This window comes from Bombina bombina, chromosome 6 (assembly GCF_027579735.1).
Source record: "Bombina bombina isolate aBomBom1 chromosome 6, aBomBom1.pri, whole genome shotgun sequence".
Lineage (NCBI taxonomy): Eukaryota > Metazoa > Chordata > Amphibia > Anura > Bombinatoridae > Bombina > Bombina bombina.
Window position 1 is genome coordinate 1,066,713,666 of NC_069504.1, and position 18,100 is coordinate 1,066,731,765.

General features: G+C 38.3%; 1 protein-coding gene across 1 annotated transcript in view; it reads left to right on the forward strand.

Moving 5' to 3' along the window:
- Positions 1-16,186, forward strand: part of SVOPL (SVOP like) — a 163,288-nt gene extending 147,102 nt beyond the window's left edge. Inside the window, exons 11-12 of the mRNA XM_053719681.1 lie at positions 1,093-1,210; positions 15,999-16,186. Of these exons, the coding sequence (XP_053575656.1) occupies positions 1,093-1,210; positions 15,999-16,186 (306 nt within the window). The remainder of the gene's footprint in view (positions 1-1,092; positions 1,211-15,998) is intronic.
- Positions 16,187-18,100: the final 1,914 nt, after the last annotated feature.

An 18,100-nucleotide genomic window follows, 5' to 3' on the forward strand; every position in this document is an offset into this window, starting at 1 on the left:
TTTTCCATTTTTCACGCTCCATTGAAGTCTGAATATGTTAATGTGGTCGCAATATTGTAACTTCGGCTTTTTGCGAGCGTCGGGTAAGCACGAGAGTGAAAAAGTTTTACTTTTCAATTGTAATACACGTGGTAACCGATGCGTGCAAAAAGTCAAAGCCCATAGTGCTCCACTCATAATCTAGCCCTTATTGTTTTGCCTGCATGTCCTTTTTAAGAAGTAGTCTATTAATATGTTTAATAGACATGTGCAGTCATAATTTTTGTGAGGTCAGGAATGCTGAAGATATGGATTTGCACATATCTTAGTGTGCTGCATTTTCACAAGAATAAATCTGTTTCTGAAAAGAGATGAATGCCACTGGCGGCCGCCATCTTTGGCATTCGTGACCTCACGAAAACTACAAATGCACATGTCTCACGCACATGGTATCAGATCTTAGGTTTCCCATTAATTGATTTACTGAGATTAAAACTTGTACCAATTCCTGAATTTCCACAGAGCTCATTAATATATTTACATTATCTTCTAATTGTATAATTTATTGGGTGTTATCCAGATATTCCTTAATTTGAATTTGTCTAATCTGTACAGTGTAGCCATGTATAGTCTTTTCTTTAAAATATGCTTTGACATTTTCAGATTTCTATAAAAATTCACCCAGTGTATCTTTTTCTGCAAATGTTAATGCATTTCAATATCCTAAAAAATTGTGTTTCCCTTGATATATACAATACATTTTCTATTTTTAAAGTGTCCAGACTCTAAAATGTCCTTGATGATATCCATGTTGTATGTTACATTTTTTTATGTTATTTGCTATAAATAAATATCTACCTTGTCACCAAATCAAATGGAAAAATATGTAGAATTGCCCTACTAAATATATTCATTTAGAATATTAGGCTGTAAGCCTCTATTGGTGGTTGTAGACTCTACTCATTTTTAAACTCTTTGAGAATTATCTTGTTGGCCTAGGATATTTATACCAAGTCCACATTGTAGAATTAATAGTGGGAGTAATATGTTTTCTTAGTTTGTTATCTATTTTATATTGTCTATTCAATAGTTTATTTTAATGTTTTACAACAGGTGTTACTAGATACTTCAGTCATTGGCGCTCTCTGCTTGTTCGCCATAATATGTTTCATTTGTGCACTTTCGGCCTTCACCTTACCTATTGAAACCAAAGGCAGAGCACTTCAGGTAAGTAAATGCTAACAGCATTCACAGATACTCTCTCACAAAACTAGTGACTGTTTTAATATTAGCACATAAGCAGAATAATCACTACCTTTAATACTATTATTAATAATAACTGTCATTATCATCAGGAGCATTATGTATGGCATGAACACAAAGCTTAACTAATAAACATTAGTAGCATGTAATGATAAATATAATACTTGAAAAAAGTAACTATTATTTTACATCATATATTTAGTGAATATAGCAGGAAAAGTATGTATATTTTAGTATGTTAGATTACTATAGACAGACAGATAGATAGATAGATAGATAGATAGATAGATAGATAGATAGATAGATAGATAGATGGATAGATGCAAATTAAAAAAAAATAGATGTCAAGTTTCCTCTGTTCCTCAGACCTATATATAAAGTATTACTACTTCCACAGGCATGCTCATACTAACTAACTATCTTAGAGGGATACTGTACTGTAAATATGATAGCCACTTAGGGTCAGATTACAAGTGGATCACCAAATTTTGCTTTAATTAAAGCGATATTTGCGCTTCACTGTGTAATACCAGTGCACGCCAATGTGAGCTGGTATTACAGGTTGTCAGCAATGTGAATGTGAGCTCGTGTTTGCATTTCTGACAAGCGCAGAGAAGAGGGTAAGTAGCGCAGCGATGACAGCAACTATAAATGTTTATGAATATATACATACAGTATATATTTATGTGTTAATATGTGTATATACACATATTAACACATAAATATATACGCATATACATATATATTTACTGGGAACACCACTAAGCAGCTAATCCACTCGCTGGTAATTTCCTCAATTGATTACTGTAATAACCTACTATCTGGCCTTCCTCTCTTCCGCCTCTCCCCCCTTAAATCTATCCTAAATGCCTCTTCCAGGCTAATCCACCTTTCCAGCCACTCTGTATCTGCTGCCCCTCTCTCGAGTCCCTTCACTGGCCCCCCATTCACAGCTGAATTAAATTTAAAATTCTCACCCTGACCTACTCTTACTAACACTGCCCCCCATCTGTCCTCACTCATCAACAAATATACTCCAGTCCAGCCCTTCCCCTAAGATCCAACAATGACCTGCTCCTTGCATCTTCTACCGTCACCTTCTCCCATGCTAGACTGCAGGACTTCTCCCGTTCGGCACCAACCCTCTGAAACGCACTTCCTTGTGCTGTCAGACTTAACACTGATCTGTCCTCATTTAAATGCTCCCTAAAGAAATTTTTGTTCAGGGAAGCCTATTACACCAACTCAGTAACAAATAAACTCCACTTGCCTAATAGCTGTCCTCATGTAACTCTGCACTAATATCATTCTCACCTTTGCAATCACCACCTCCTGTTTCTCACCCTCCTACCCTTCTGGAATGTAAATTCCCACCGGAATAGGGCTCTCAATTCCTCCTGTGTCTGTTTGCTATATTTTGTCCTGTGTCTTAAATATATTGTATCATTAGACTTTTATCTTTTGTACCCATGGACAGTGCAGGTGAATTTGTTGGTGCTTTATAAATAAATAATAATAATAATAATAATACTAATAATAATAGTAAAGGGATATGAAACCCATAATTTTTCTTTCAAGATTTAGATAGGTCATACAATTTTAAACAACTTCCCAATTTACTTATTTTATCTAATTTGCTTCATTTTCTTGATATCCTTTTGTGAAGGAGCAGTAATGGACTACTGGGAGCTAGCTTAAAGCCAAAGTCAAGAAGCATTTATGTGCAGCCACCAATCAGCAGCTTCTGATCCTACCTGGCTATACTTTTCAAGGATACAAAGAGAAATAAATAAATTAGAAAATAGAAATAAATTGGAAAGTAATTTAAAATGGAATGATCTATCTGAATCCTTAAAGAAAAAATGTGGGTTCCATGTCCCTTTTAATAAGAATAAATCAGCAATTATATGGCTTGCCAAAGTGGACAAAAACCCCAGAAAAAAGATCAAGCTGTAAAGAGTTGGGAGATATTTTATATATTTATTTAGAAATTAAGATAAGTAAATACCCAATGAATTTGTATGGTTTAAATGATGTGGGTATTATAGAACAGATTGAAATATATATTAAAAAGTAGGTCATTTTAATTAAACAGTTCACATTTGGCAAACAGCACACACCTGATGCACGTGGTAGAGGGCCACTGCAAACACCTAAGATAGCAGCAGTTGAATTCCACAGCACCAAAAAAATAAGGAAAAAAGTTTTTTTTAAACTTTAAAGCATTTATTGATCCTTTTAGCTTTATAAAGCACAGGCACACAGCAGCAAATGCAACGTTTCGGGCTGTTAACCCTTAGAATGAGTAAGAATTAACAGCCCGAAACGTTGCATTTGCTGCTGTGTGCCTGTGCTTTATGAAATCTAAAAGGATCAATAAATGCTTTAAAGTTTAAAAAAAACTTTTTTCCTTATTTTTTGGTGCTGCGGAATTCAACTGCTGCTAATTTTAATTAAAGGGACACTAAACCCAAATTTTTTCTTTTGTGATTCAGATAGGGCATGCAATTTTTTTTTATTTTTTTTTCAAAAGAGCTTTATTGAATCATAATTTGATAGATTACAGCAGAGTAGGACATACAGTATTTCACAATGTCAATCGAAAGCTATTACAGTATCCTCTAGTCCCGTACATATAATCTTCACCATAAGTCCATTTAAACGCTCTATTAATTTCTTCTTTTTTTTTTTTAACAATATTATCTAAAACAGTGGTAAAACAAGTTTCTAAGAGTAATCTTAATAGTAACAAAATACAATTAACAATTAACTCAGTGGGTGTCGTTTTTTCATATAACTCACACAGTTAATCACACATCGAACCTAATTGGTTATGAATGGAGGGAGGGGAGAGAGAGAGAAAAAAAAAAAAGAAGGAGGAGGGAGTCAAGGGAAAAAACATCATTTATGTAAGAACTTACCTGATAAATTCATTTCTTTCATATTAGCAAGAGTCCATGAGCTAGTGACGTATGGGATATACATTCCTACCAGGAGGGGCAAAGTTTCCCAAACCTTAAAATGCCTATAAATACACCCCCCACCACACCCACAATTCAGTTTAACGAATAGCCAAGAAGTGGGGTGATAAGAAAGGAGCGAAAGCATCAAAAATAAGGAATTGGAATAATTGTGCTTTATACAAAAAATCAAAACGACCACAAAAAGGGTGGGCCTCATGGACTCTTGCTAATATGAAAGAAATTAATTTATCAGGTAAGTTCTTACATAAATTATGTTTTCTTTCATGTAATTAGCAAGAGTCCATGAGCTAGTGACGTATGGGATAGCAGATACCCAAGATGTGGAACTTCCACGCAAGAGTCACTAGAGAGGGAGGGATAAAATAAAGACAGACAATTCCGCTGAAAAAATAATCCACCACCCAAATCAAAAAGTTTTAATCTTATAATGAAAAAAACTGAAATTATAAGCAGAAGAATCAAACTGAAACAGCTGCCTGAAATACTATTCTACCAAAAACTGCTTCTGAAGAAGAGAAAACGTCAAAATGGTAGAATTTAGTAAAAGTATGCAAAGAAGACCAAGTTGTTGCTTTGCAAATCTGATCAACAGAAGCTTCATTCTTAAAAGCCCAGGAAGTAGAAACTGACCTAGTAAAATGAGCCGTAATCCACTGAGGCAGGGATTAACCCGACTCCAAATAAGCATGATGAATCAAAAGCTTAACCAAGATGTCAAAGAAATGGCAGAAGCCTTCTGACCTTTCCTAAAACCAGAAAAAGATAACAAATAGACTAGAAGTCTTTCTGAAATCTGAGTAGCTTCAACATAATATTTCAAAACTCTTACCACATCCAAAGAATGTAAGAATATTACCAAAGAATTCTTAGGATTAGGACACAAGGAAGGGACAATAATTCCTCTACTAATGTTGTTAGAATTCACAACTTAGGTAAAAATTGAAATGAGGACAGCAAAACCACCTTATCCCGAAAAAAAACAGAAAAAGGAGACTCACAAGAAAGAGCAGATAATTCAAAAACTGTTCTAGCTGAAGAGATGTCTAAAAAGAACAATACTTTCCATGAAAGTCATTTTAATGTCCAAAGAAAGCATATGCTCAAACGGAAGAGCCTGTAAAGCCCTCAGAACCAAATTAAGACTCCAAGGAGGAGAAATTGGCATAATGACAGGCTTGATATGAACCAAAGCCTGAACAAAACAATGAATAACAGAAAGATTAGCAAATTTTTCTGTGAAAACAACATAGAAAAAGCAGAGATTTGTCCTTTCAAGAAAATTGCAGACAAAAACCCTTATCCAAATCATCCTGAAGAAACTATAAAATCCTAGGAATTCTAAAAGAATGCCAAGAGAATTTATAAGAAGAGCATCATGAGATGTAAATCTTCCAAACTCGATAATAAATCTTACTAGACACAGATTTACGAGCCTGCTACATAGTATTAATCACTGAGTCAGAGAAACTTCTATGACTGAGTACTAAGCGTTAAATTTCCATACCATTAAATTAATCATTTGAATTCCTGATGGAAAAAACGAATGTTAAGATATAAGGTCTGACCTTAATGGAAGTGACCAAGATTGGCAACTGGACATCCAAACAAGAATCATAGACCAAAACCTGTGCGGCCACGCTGGAGCCACCAGCAACAAAAAAGATTGCTCTCTGATGATTTTGGAAATCACTCTAAAAAGAAGAACCAGAAGCGAAAAAAATATAGGCAGATTGATAACTCCAAGGAAGTTCCTTGTTTAGATGAGATGCCATCAGATCTATTTCTGGAAGCCCTCACATTTGAACAATTTGAAAAAAAACATATCTGGGTAAAGAGACCATTCTCCCGGATGTAAAGCTTGATTGACAGAGATAATCCGCTTCCCAATTGTCTATACCTGGGAAAAAAAAACCCACAGAAATTAGATAGGAGCTGGATTTAGCCCAAGCAAATATCTGAGATACTTCTGTCACAGCCTAAGGACTGATAGTCCCACCCTGATGATTGACATACGCCACAGTTGTGACATTGTCTGTCTAAAAAACAATAAACGTCTCTTTCTTCAAAAAGAATCCTATTCTGTACCCAAAATCTAAGAAGTTTGGACCAAATTGAACCAAACAATTTCAAAAAAGTCTTAACCTGCCCCTTACCCAGCTAAGCTGGAATAAAAATCGCACCTACATGCAAATTTGGGGAGCTGACTTTTGAACTGTGAAATGGCTGAATTGAATGAAGAAAAACTTTCAATTATAAACATGTTACTTGGGGAAGAATATAGGATTCCGTTCCTTAGTAAGAACAAAAATCACTGACCAAAAAGGCACTAATATAAGCTTAAAATTTAGACTTAGAACTCAATCTTGAAGCCCAGAGTAACAATAAAAGAATTGAATCCAATTATGAACCAAATAATTGATTACCTTGGAAAAGAAATATGGAATTTAGAAATCAAATTAGCATTCCAAGATTGAAATCACAAAGTTCTTCTAGCTAAAATAGCTAAAGACATAGATTAAACCTCATTTGTGAAAATATCAAAAAATGACGACACAAATGAAATTATTAGCATGTTGACTTAACAATGCTAAACAAATCATAATCCGATACTTGATCTTAAAGTATCCAACCAGAAGGATGAAGCAATTGTTAAGATATAAGGTCTGACCTTAACGGAAGTGACCAAGATTGGCAACTGGACATCCGAACAAGAATCATAGACCAAAACCTGTGCGGCCACGCTGGAGCCACCAGCAACAAAAAAGATTGCTCTCTGATGATTTTGGAAATCACTCTAAAAAGAAGAACCAGAAGCGAAAAAATATAGGCAGATTGATAACTCCAAGGAAGTGTCAATGCATACACTGCTTACGCCTGAGGATCCCCAGACCTGAATAGGCCCCTGGGAAGTTCCTTGTTTAGATGAGATGCCATCAGATCTATTTCTGGAAGCCCTCACATTTGAACAATTTGAAAAAAACATATCTGGGTAAAGAGACCATTCTCCCGGATGTAAAGCTTGATTGACAGAGATAATCCGCTTCCCAATTGTCTATACCTGGGAGAAAAAAAACCCCACAGAAATTAGATAGGAGCTGGATTTAGCCCAAGCAAATATCCGAGATACTTCTGTCACAGCCTAAGGACTGATAGTCCCACCCTGATGATTGACATACGCCACAGTTGTGACATTGTCTGTCTAAAAAACAATAAACGTCTCTTTCTTCAAAAAGAAGCCAAAAACTGAAGCACTCTGAGAAATGCACGGAGTTCCAAAATATCAAATGGTAATCTCGCCTCCTGAGATTTCCAAACCCCTTGTGCTGACAGAGTTCCTCAGACAGCCTCCCAACCTAAAAGACTCGCATCTGTAGAGATCATGGTCCAGGTTGAAAGAACCGAAGAGACCCGTAGAACTGAATGATGGTGATCTTAACCACCAAATCAAAGATAGTTAAACATTAGGATTCAAAGATATAAAAAGTGATATCCTAGAATCCCTGCACCATTAATTCAGCATAAAAAACTGGAAAGGTTTCCTATGAAAATGTGCAAAAGGAATCAAATCCAATGCTGCAGCCATGAGACCTAAAACTTCCATGCATATATAGCAACTGAAGGAAATAATAGAGACTGAAGGTTCCGACAAACGGAACCCCAAAAAATTGTCACTTGTCTGTTAGAGACAAAGACATTGACACAATCTATCTGGAAACCTAAAAATGGTGACCCTTGTGTGAGGAATCAAGGAGCTTTTTTGATAAAAAGATCCTCTAACCATGTCTTGAAGAAACAACAAAGTTGAATCGTATGAGATTCCACAGAACGAAAAGACTGAGCCAGTACCATGAAATCATCCAAATAAGGAAACACTGAGAACCTTGAAAAGATTCTTAGAGCTGTCGCTAGACCAGAAGGAAAAGCAACAAGTTGGTAATGCTTGTCAAAAAAAGAGAATCTCAGAAAAAGAAAATAATCTGAATGTAATCAGAAAATGAAGATATGCATCTATTGTATCTATTGTAAACAAATAATGCCATCACTGACCAAAAAGGCAGAATAGACCATATAAACACCATTCTAAAAGATGGAACACTTATATGACAATTCAAAAGATTTTCTATCTTTGGGACAATTAATAGTTTTGAATAAAACCCCCAAACCCTGTTCCTAAAAATGGAACTGGTATAAATACCCCAGAAAAACTCCAGGTCTGAGCAGCGCCTTGAACCCCAAACGGGTAACCAGCCGCGCTTCACAAATACCCAAAACATACAGGTCTGAAACACACTTCAGGAAAGTGTGAGCCTTACTGGAATAGCTGGAATATGATAGAGAAAAAAAAGACTTCTCGCAGACGGTTTTACTCTGAATCCTATTCTGTACCCAAAATCTAAGAAGTTTGGACCGAATTGAACCAAACAATTTCAAAAAAGTCTTAACCTGCCCCTTACCAGCTAAGCTGGAATAAAAACCGCACCTACATGCAAATTTGGGGAGCTGACTTTGAACTGTGAAATGGCTGAATTGAATGAAGAAAAACTTTCAATTATAAACATGTTACTTGGGGAAGAATATAGGATTCCGTTCCTTAGTAAGAACAAAAATCACTGACCAAAAAGGCACTAATATAAGCTTAAAATTTAGACTTAGAACTCAATCTTGAAGCCCAGAGTAACAATAAAAGAATTGAATCCAATTATGAACCAAATAATTGATTACCTTGGAAAAGAAATATGGAATTTAGAAATCAAATTAGCATTCCAAGATTGAAATCACAAAGTTCTTCTAGCTAAAATAGCTAAAGACATAGATTAAACCTCATTTGCGAAAATATCAAAAAATGACGACACAAATGAAATTATTAGCATGTTGACTTAACAATGCTAAACAAATCATAATCCGATACTTGATCTTAAAGTATCCAACCAGAAGGATGAAGCAATTGCAACATCAGTCAAATAAATTACAGGTCTACGAAAAGTACCTGAAAATAAATAACTTTCCTTAAATAAGATACAACCATCTTAAGGAAAAAAATAAATACTATTTCATATAGGAATAATAGTATGCTAAGCAGGAGTAGAGATAGCCCCATTAACTTGGGGAATCTTTCCTCAAAACTTAAAACTAACTGCCGGCAAAGAATACAATTTAAAAACCTTAAAGAAGGAATAAAAGAAATTCTCAGCCTATTCCATTCCCTAGAATCAGGAACTGGAAACAAACTTCTGAAGAAACCACAAAAGGTTAATAAGCAGAATTTAAATGTTAGCTAGTCTTTAAATAAAAAGAACTAGTTACTTTAATATCCAAAATAATCAACACCTTTTCAACAAAGAACAAATGTACTCTATTAAAAAATAAAAAAAGTAGTTTTGTTAGTGTCAATATCTGATGAAGAAAATTCTGAATAAGAAAAACACCATCAGAGAAGGATAATTCAGTATGTTGTTGGTCATTTGAAACTTCATCAACTAAATAAGAAGTTTGAAAAAGACCTAAAATTTTTTATTAGAAGGCGGGATGTCAGACAAAGCCTTTAAAATAGAATCAGAAAAATATTCTTATAAATTCCTAAGTATATCTTGTACATAAGATGTAAAAAGAATAGCAATATATAAAGCATAAATACAGTACTAATGGACTCTGCATGTAAAAGTATATCATGATAACTTATTACAAACCATAGCTAAAGATAAACATTCATAACATTAAAATAAATGAACTTAGCTTTGGTAGGACTGATATCAGTCAACAGGAATCCCTTAGCATTTTCTGATACAGGAACAGTGTTTGAAAATATCTTGCAATATGTAAAAGAAAAAAACAACATATAAAGCAAAATTATCAAATTCCTTAAATGACAGTTTCAGGAATGGGAAAAAAATGCAAAACAAACAAGCCTCTAGCAACCAGAAGCAACAAAAAAGTGAGACTTAAATAATGTGAAAAAAGTGGCGCTAAGTATGACGCCCACATTTTTTGGCGCCAAGTATGACGCCCACATTTTTTGGCGCAAAAAAAGTCTGTAACACACATGCGTCAAAAAATGACGCAACCACGAACAAACTTCCCGGCGTCAACTATGGCGCCGGAAATGACAAAATTTTGCGCCACAAAAGTTTGCGCAAATTGAAGCATTTTCTGCCCCCGCGAGCCTAACAGCCCGCAGGGAAAAAGTCAATTGAAAAATTTTGAAGGTAAGAAAAAATATTTATTCATATGCATTATCCCAAAATAATGAAACTGACAGTCTGAAAGAAGGAATACTGATTATCCTGAATCATGGCAAATATAAGTTTAAAACATATATTTAGAACTTTACATATAAAGTGCCCAACCATAGCTTAGAGTGTCATAAATAAAATAAGACTTACTTACCCTAAGACACTCATCTACATATAGTAGATAGCCAAACCAGTACTGAAACGAGAATCAGTAGAGGTAATGGTATATAAGAGTATATCGTCGATCTGAAAAGGGAGGTAGGAGAAGAAATCTCTACGACCGATAACAGAGAACCTATGAAATAGATCCCCTAGAGGAAGACCATTGTATTCAAATAGGCAATACTCTCTTCACATCCCTCTGACATTCACTGCACTCTGAGAGGAAAACCGGGCTTCAGCCTGCTGCAAAGCTCATATCAATGTAGAATCTAGCACAAACTTACTTCACCACCTCCACGGGAGGCAAAGTTTGTAAAACTGAATTGTGGGTGTGGTGAGGGGTGTATTTATAGGCATTTTAAGGTTTGGGAAACTTTGCCCCTCCTGGTAGGAATGTATATCCCATACGTCACTAGCTCATGGACTCTTGCTAATTACATGAAAGAAAGAGTATTAGAACGGGGTGTGCAAGAGGGGGGTATACATCGTAATCTCAGCCAAAGTCTGATCCTGAGTAACCTGGTCAAAATGTTATTTCTATATGTCACCATCGCCTCTCAGGGCATCCTGCCATTTTACCAGCATTAGCTCATGTGTCTCTGCCCTACCTGTCTCCCAGTAGTGTTTTCTGTCTAGTGTCAGGGTGAGTGTAACCTGAGCTTTCCAGAGATCCAGGGTTGGGATCAATGCCGATTTCCACCTCTGGGGGATGAGTGCTTTGGCACTGTTTAGAAAGGTTATAAGAAGTAATTGAAGGGAAACCTCTTCCACCCTGGGCAAAGAATGAAAGAGCAGGATGTCTGGGCTCACAGGAATCGTAATTGAGAAAGCCGGCTTAATAAAAGCAATGACCTCTAACCAAAAGGGAACTATCCTGTCGCATCGCCACCAAATGTGCAAGAGATCAGCCTCCTCTCCACAGCCCCTCCAACATTGTTTTTTTGTAGATTTGCTTTATTCTGGTGGGAGTCATATACCAGCGGGATAAAAATTTAATGTTCATTTCTTGTGTGGCAACTGAGATTGAGGATTTTTTGTGCATAAGGAAGATAGCTTCCCAGTCTTTTAGATTTACATTTATGTGCAAGTCAGAGTGCCATTTATGTATATATGCAGGTGTAACGTCGGGCTTTCAAAAGGTGTGGGTCGTCTAGTCAACAGAGGTTTCTTAATGTGTGAGTGTACGAAGTGGGCAACCTGTGCATATGAAAACCAAGAGATAAAAACAGAGTCCTCCATATCCACCAACTCACTCTGTGGAATCAGAACACCCTCTCTAATCAAAGAACCTATAGCCCTATCTTGGATATGTACGGCTGTTCTGTCTGAGCGTGGGTTAGCAAACAAGGGTATCTCAGGATTCCCTCTGAAAGGCGTTAAGGGAGAGGGGATAGAAGAGATATGCATGGAAGTATTCAATGTCTTATTGCATTGAGTAAGAACTTCACTTATCAATGGATACAGCTTTATTAATGGGGGCCTGTTCTGTGGTGTAAGCCACGCGAGGGCACCCGCATTACCCACTTCCAAGATATCTGAATCCAAACGGATCCATTGTTTTTGGTCCGATTGAGTGCACCATTCCGGTATCCGTTGCAGTAGGGTAGCCGTTCTATAGCGTACAAGGTCCTGCACACCCAGACCCTCCCTCTCCCTGGGCAAGTAAAGGGTTTTCTTTTGAACTCTAGGTCTGAGTTTATTCCACACAAAGGACTCTAACCTAGATTGTAGCTTAACAAGGTATTGATAGGGCATTGTAGAAGATAGAGTATTCTGGGCAGAACATTCATTTTTAGTATTTGTATCCTGCCGAACCATGAAAAGGGTTTACCACTCCATCTGGAGAGATCATTTACTATTTCGTTTTGAATGAGGATGTAGTTAGCCTTGATCATATTCACAGGGTCGGCCGTGAGGTAGATGCCTAAATATTTGAGTTTCTGGGGCTGAATCCTAAGAGGACAGTAAGTGACAATTTTTTCCAATTCACTGTGTGGGATATTAACATTAAGGACTTCAGACTTGGAAAGATTGAGGTGGAAATTTGAGTGTCTGCCATATGATCGAAATTCACTAAGCAATGCAGGAATGGAGCTGTCTACGTCAGTCAAGGTCAATAAGATGTCATCGGCGTAAACGGCCGCTTTGTATTCTGTATTATGTATTGTGATTCCCCTAACCTGCCGGTTGAGCCTGATCCTATGTGCCAAGATTTCTATGGAGAGGGCAAATAGCAAAGGGGATAAAGGGCATCCCTGGCATGCACCGTTTCTTATTTGAAAGGGGTCTGAGAGGTAGCCATTTACTTTAATTCTTGCTGTGGGATTTGAGTATAGTGCAAAGATCTTTCCTATAAATTTGTCTCCTAAATTCATGGATGACAGGGCGGCCCTGAGAAACTCCCAGTCCACCCTGTCAAAAGCCTTTTCGGCATCTGTAGAAATTATTGCCATTGGAATGAGATTATGTCGGGAATATGAGATCAATTGGGTAACTTTGAGGGTATTATCCCTAGCCTCCCTCCCTGGGATAAACCCCACCTGATCCGTGTGAATTAGTTGCTTTAGTAGGGGGTTTAACCTGTTGGCCAAGACTTTCGCATATATTTTCACGTCTGAGTTCAATGATATGGGTCTGTAACTTTCGGGTTTGTTGGGAGGTTTTCCCGGCTTCGGAAGTACTGTGATATGTGCCTCCAGCATGGCCTGGGTAAAGCCTGTGTGGTCTTGTAGTGAGTTGAATAAGTCAGTCAGTTGGGGGCTAGTATGTGTTTGTAAGTCTTGTAATATTTATTGCCGTACCCGTCTGGTCCTGGGCTCTTGCCCACTGGCAGGTCCTTAATAGCATTTACTACTTCTGTGATTGTAAATGGCTCGCCCAAAGCTTTGGAGTCAGCCTCGTCAAGCCTGGGGAGGTTCGGAAGGGAGAGATAGCTTTTTAAATCCACCTCTCTACCGCTATGGTGTGAGAGGGGTTTTTTGGGCTGGTCCTTCTGCAGGTTGTACAGTGTGGAGTACTAATGCTGGAAGATCTCTGCTACTTGTAAACTATCCTCACATGCCCATCCTTCCTTGTTTTGTAGGGAATGCACATAAGCTTTTAACTGTTTTTGGCGCAAGGCCCTAGCCAGAAGGCGGCCTGTCTTATTGCTATGTTTATAATAGTGTTGTTTCAGTGAGAATGTGTTACGTTTTTGTTCTAGTTGCAGGTGTTGTTGCAGAGCAAGTCTCTTCTGTAGAAGTCGGTCATTGAGGGAAATGTCAGTCGGACTTTGTTTATGAAGGTGCTCAGCCATCTTAACCTCATCTAACAATTGTTGATACATCAGTCTGTGTCTCTTGCGCAGGCCTGCTTTATACTTAATATAATATAATGCATTTGTGCGCTTCCCAAACAGTAGTGTGTGAAAGTCCGTCCCCTGAGTTTAGTTGAAAGTATTCTGTCAGTGACTTGTCTACTGCAGTCCTAAATAGGGGATCACTCAAGAGTGAATCGTCCAATGGCCACTGAAATGGTGCCATTGGTGTCTCAGGCCAACGTAATGTGCAGAGCACCGGGGCATGGTCCGACCAGGTTATGGGGAGAATCCCCACTGATCGCACATATGAGAGGCTTAGAGGGTCGGTCAAAAAATAGTCCAGCCTGGAGTAGGTCTGATGGGGGTGGGAAAAAAAGGTATAGTCTCTGTCTTTAGGGTGAAATGTACGCCAGACATCATGAACAGCCAGCCTACCCAGACTGTTGTTGATGTTTTTGAGAGTGTTTCCTAGATATTGATGAGGATCCCCCAGAGGTGTCCATGTAAGGGTCCAGAGGTACATTTAGGTCCCCCCCCCCCCAGAAGGAGGGAGCCCTTTTTATAATCCAGTATAGTATTTGTGAGTCCCCAGATAAAAGTGTGTTGTGCTGTGTAGGGTGCATATACATTGGTTATAGTAATATGTCTACCAAACAGCAGGCCTATGAGTGTCAACTGTCTACCATCATGATCCCTTTCCATTTGTAGTAGTTGAAATTGTACATTCTTATGGATAAGAATTCCCACGCCGCACTTCTTATGGGGGCCTGAGGAAAAGAACATTGTAGTATATGTCTGCGATGGCCATTTAGGTTCTTTCCCCTTTTTAAAGTGGGTTTCTTATATCAAAATAATATCCCCCTTGAGTCTAATGAACTTTCTGAGAGCAATGGATCTCTTCTCTGGTTGATTGAGGCCCTTGACATTCAGAGTTAGAAAATTTATATTCCGTAAGGGGGGGTTCATTTTGTATCTGAGTGTGATGTGGAGTACAGGAAATGTCACTCGGAGGATGGAGAGAAAGGAAGGGGGGATAAGAGAAAAAAAGGGGGGGGGGGAAAGGGGGGTGAGTCGAGTAGTGTGACTCTAGCGTGCTACTATTAAAAGATGAGTATTTTATTAATTAGAACGTTCGTTCCAACCACTGAGAGTAAACAAAGGAAAAAATAAGGAATAGAACAGAAAGAGAAAAAGGGAACAGTGGTCAAGAAAAATGAAGAAATGAGTAATAAAAGTTAGGAGAGTAATAGTAAAGAAGTAAAGTAGAAAATCAAGGGTCGAGCTGCAGGTGTGTAAGAGTTGTTGAGATGAGAAAGTAAGTAACTTTTAGGACAAACAGATTAATTACCATAAAGGTTGCTCTAACAGGATAAGTATACTAGTTGTAAAGAGGCTAGTTCCCTCCACAAAGAGGCAGTTTTAGAACACTTATAGTTACCTGACATCTGTACTCCTTCCTAGCAGACAAATTAAGGCTGATGCCAGATAATTAAAGGGACACCAACAGCGAAACTCTCAACATTGAAACCAGGCAGAAACATAGTGAAGAATAATTTAAAACAGTTCTACTAGTTATACATTTCAGGTTTATATACGTATCTGCCATAGCAAGTTCAATGAGCAGGCAATACATGTTATCCAGAAGTCTCTAGTCCATAACATAGTTGAGATAAGAAAGTATGTAACTTTTAGGACAAAACAGTTAATCATCCCAAAGGTTGCACTAACAGGATAAGTGTACTGGTTGTGAAGAGGCTGGATCCCTCCGCAAAGAGGTAGTTTTAGAACACATATAATTACCTGGCATCTGTATTCCATCCTATCAAACCAATTAAGGCTAAGGCCAGATAAACAAAGGGGCACAAACAGCAAAACTCTCAACATTGAAACCAGGCATAAACATAGTACATAAGAAATTAAAAACAATTCTATTAGTTACACATTTCAGGTTTGTATACTTATCTGCCATAGTGAATTCAATGAGTAGGCAATACATGTTATCAGGAGTCCTCTAGTCCATAACATAAGCAGCTTAATTACAGCTTATTACAGGATCAAGTGTCCTTGATATCTGTATTTCAGGTCTCGGTGAACCTAGTTGCATGGTGACATTTCCATTATCAGGTTGTGGAGTAGGGTCAGATATCTCCACCCCTAGTGAGTTACAAAAGCCAGGCAGGTCTTCCATGGTGGCAAAAAGTGATGACCTTCTTAGCAACTATGATGCTCACTGGGAATCCCCACCTGTAAGCAATATTCTTTGCACGTAGGACATCCGTAATAAACTTGAGGTCTCTACACTTTTGTAAAGTTGTAGGGCTAATGTCAGAAAAAAATCGAAATGTTGATTCCTTGCATGTGTGAGTGGAGCTTTAGCCCTGGCATTACGCATGATGTCTTCTTTTTCGGCAAAATTGAGGACTTTTGTGATAATGTCTCTTGGTGGTGCTTTGCCTGTAGGTTTTGGCCTAGTGCCCTATGAGCCCTTTCTAAGACCACATCCGGGGAGTTAGGTGATCCTTTAATGGTGCAGAAAAGGGTCCTGTAGGTATCCATTAAGGGCTGTTGGGCCTATGGTGTCCCGGTACTCCCCTTATTCTTAAGTTATTCTGCCTGTTGCGGTTATCTAAGTCCTCAACTTTTTCCATTAAGCTATATATCATATTATCCTGGTGGTTGACTTGTTTGTTGATGTCCTGAACATCATTATATAATGTACCATGAGCTTCTTCCATTGCCATTACTCTTTTGGTGACTTTGTTAATATCCTTACGTAGTTCTCCAAAAAGCCCCTTTACTTCTTTTAAGACCTCCTTAATGTCCTCTTTAGAGAAGAGTGTCTTTAGGTCCTCTTTGGTAAGATTAGTGTCCTGACTACGCTGTGGATCTGATTTCATAATTGTGTCCTGTGCTTTAAGGTAGTGTGTGATTGTGGCTGCTTTAATTACTTTATCCCCCTTTGCGGCCTTTTTCAGAGGCATATCTGAGTTCATGAGGATCTGGGCCCAGATACGTTGGTACTTATACTTTGCAAAAGTGGGCCTAATGTGGCTGAGAAGAGGCCTGTCACCAGGGCCTACCAGGATTCCCAACTCTCTTTCCCCCGGGGATGCTGGTTCTAAGGAGATTTTTCCCTCTACCAGTAATAAAATGTGTTCCCTGACAGCCCCAATCAGGCCCCAGCGAACTGCAGGACAATAACATATTGATATTTTAGCGGAGGCTTATAAATCAGGATCCCCAGTGACCTCCTTGTGGTAGTAAGTGAGTTTTAGTAATTGCCCGATGCTGCCTATGCCCAGGCTCCGTCTCTGTAATCAGCACTTTACCTTCGGGTCTTGCTCCACTAAGATCCTAATCCGGATTCCATTCTGTGCAGAGTCTCTGCCACGTGTGTAACGGTTGTCCCTGAGCAAGACCCGTCAGCCGAAACTCTCACTTCCTGCGGCCCTCCGGTGAAGAGCTCCGTTCAGACCATATGTAAGAAGGAGGTAAGTCCCCGCAGAGAGAGTTTGAATTTGTTAATGACGCTCCCGGACAGAGCGAGATCAGTCCCCGCCGACCTTCTGATCAGTTGTGTGTATAGCTGGTATTATGGCGGCTATGGCGGCAAAGCCGGTCTCAGCAGCGCAGCAACCAAGCGGTCATGGCTTCCATTCTCAGCTTGTGTAATCAGACCATACCCAAGTGTCCACTGGTGTAGCGCTCGCCTTTTAATGAATGTTTATTGAAAAAATGTGTTTGCTGGATGTCCTATTTATCCATCTGCAGGTCCTTTAGCATCGGAGCTATCCTAGTCTGCAGCCATTATCCTGAACAGCCAAGCTCCGCCCCCAGAGCATGCAATTTTAAGCAAATTTCTAATTTACTCCTATTATCAAATTTTCTTCATTCTCTTGGTATCTTTATTTGAAAAGCAAGAATGTAAGTTTAGATGCTGGCCCAATTTTGATAAACAACCTGGGTTGCTCTTGTTTATTGGTGGATAAATTCACCCACCAATAAACAAGAGCTGTCCAGGGTACTGAACCAAAAATTGTCTGGCTCCTTAGCATAGATGCCTTCTTTTTCAAATAAAATAGCAAGAGAACAAAGAAAAATTGATAATAGGAGTAAATTAGAAAGTTTCTTAAAATTGCATGCTCTATCTGGATCATAAAAGATAAATGTTGGTTCAGTGTCCC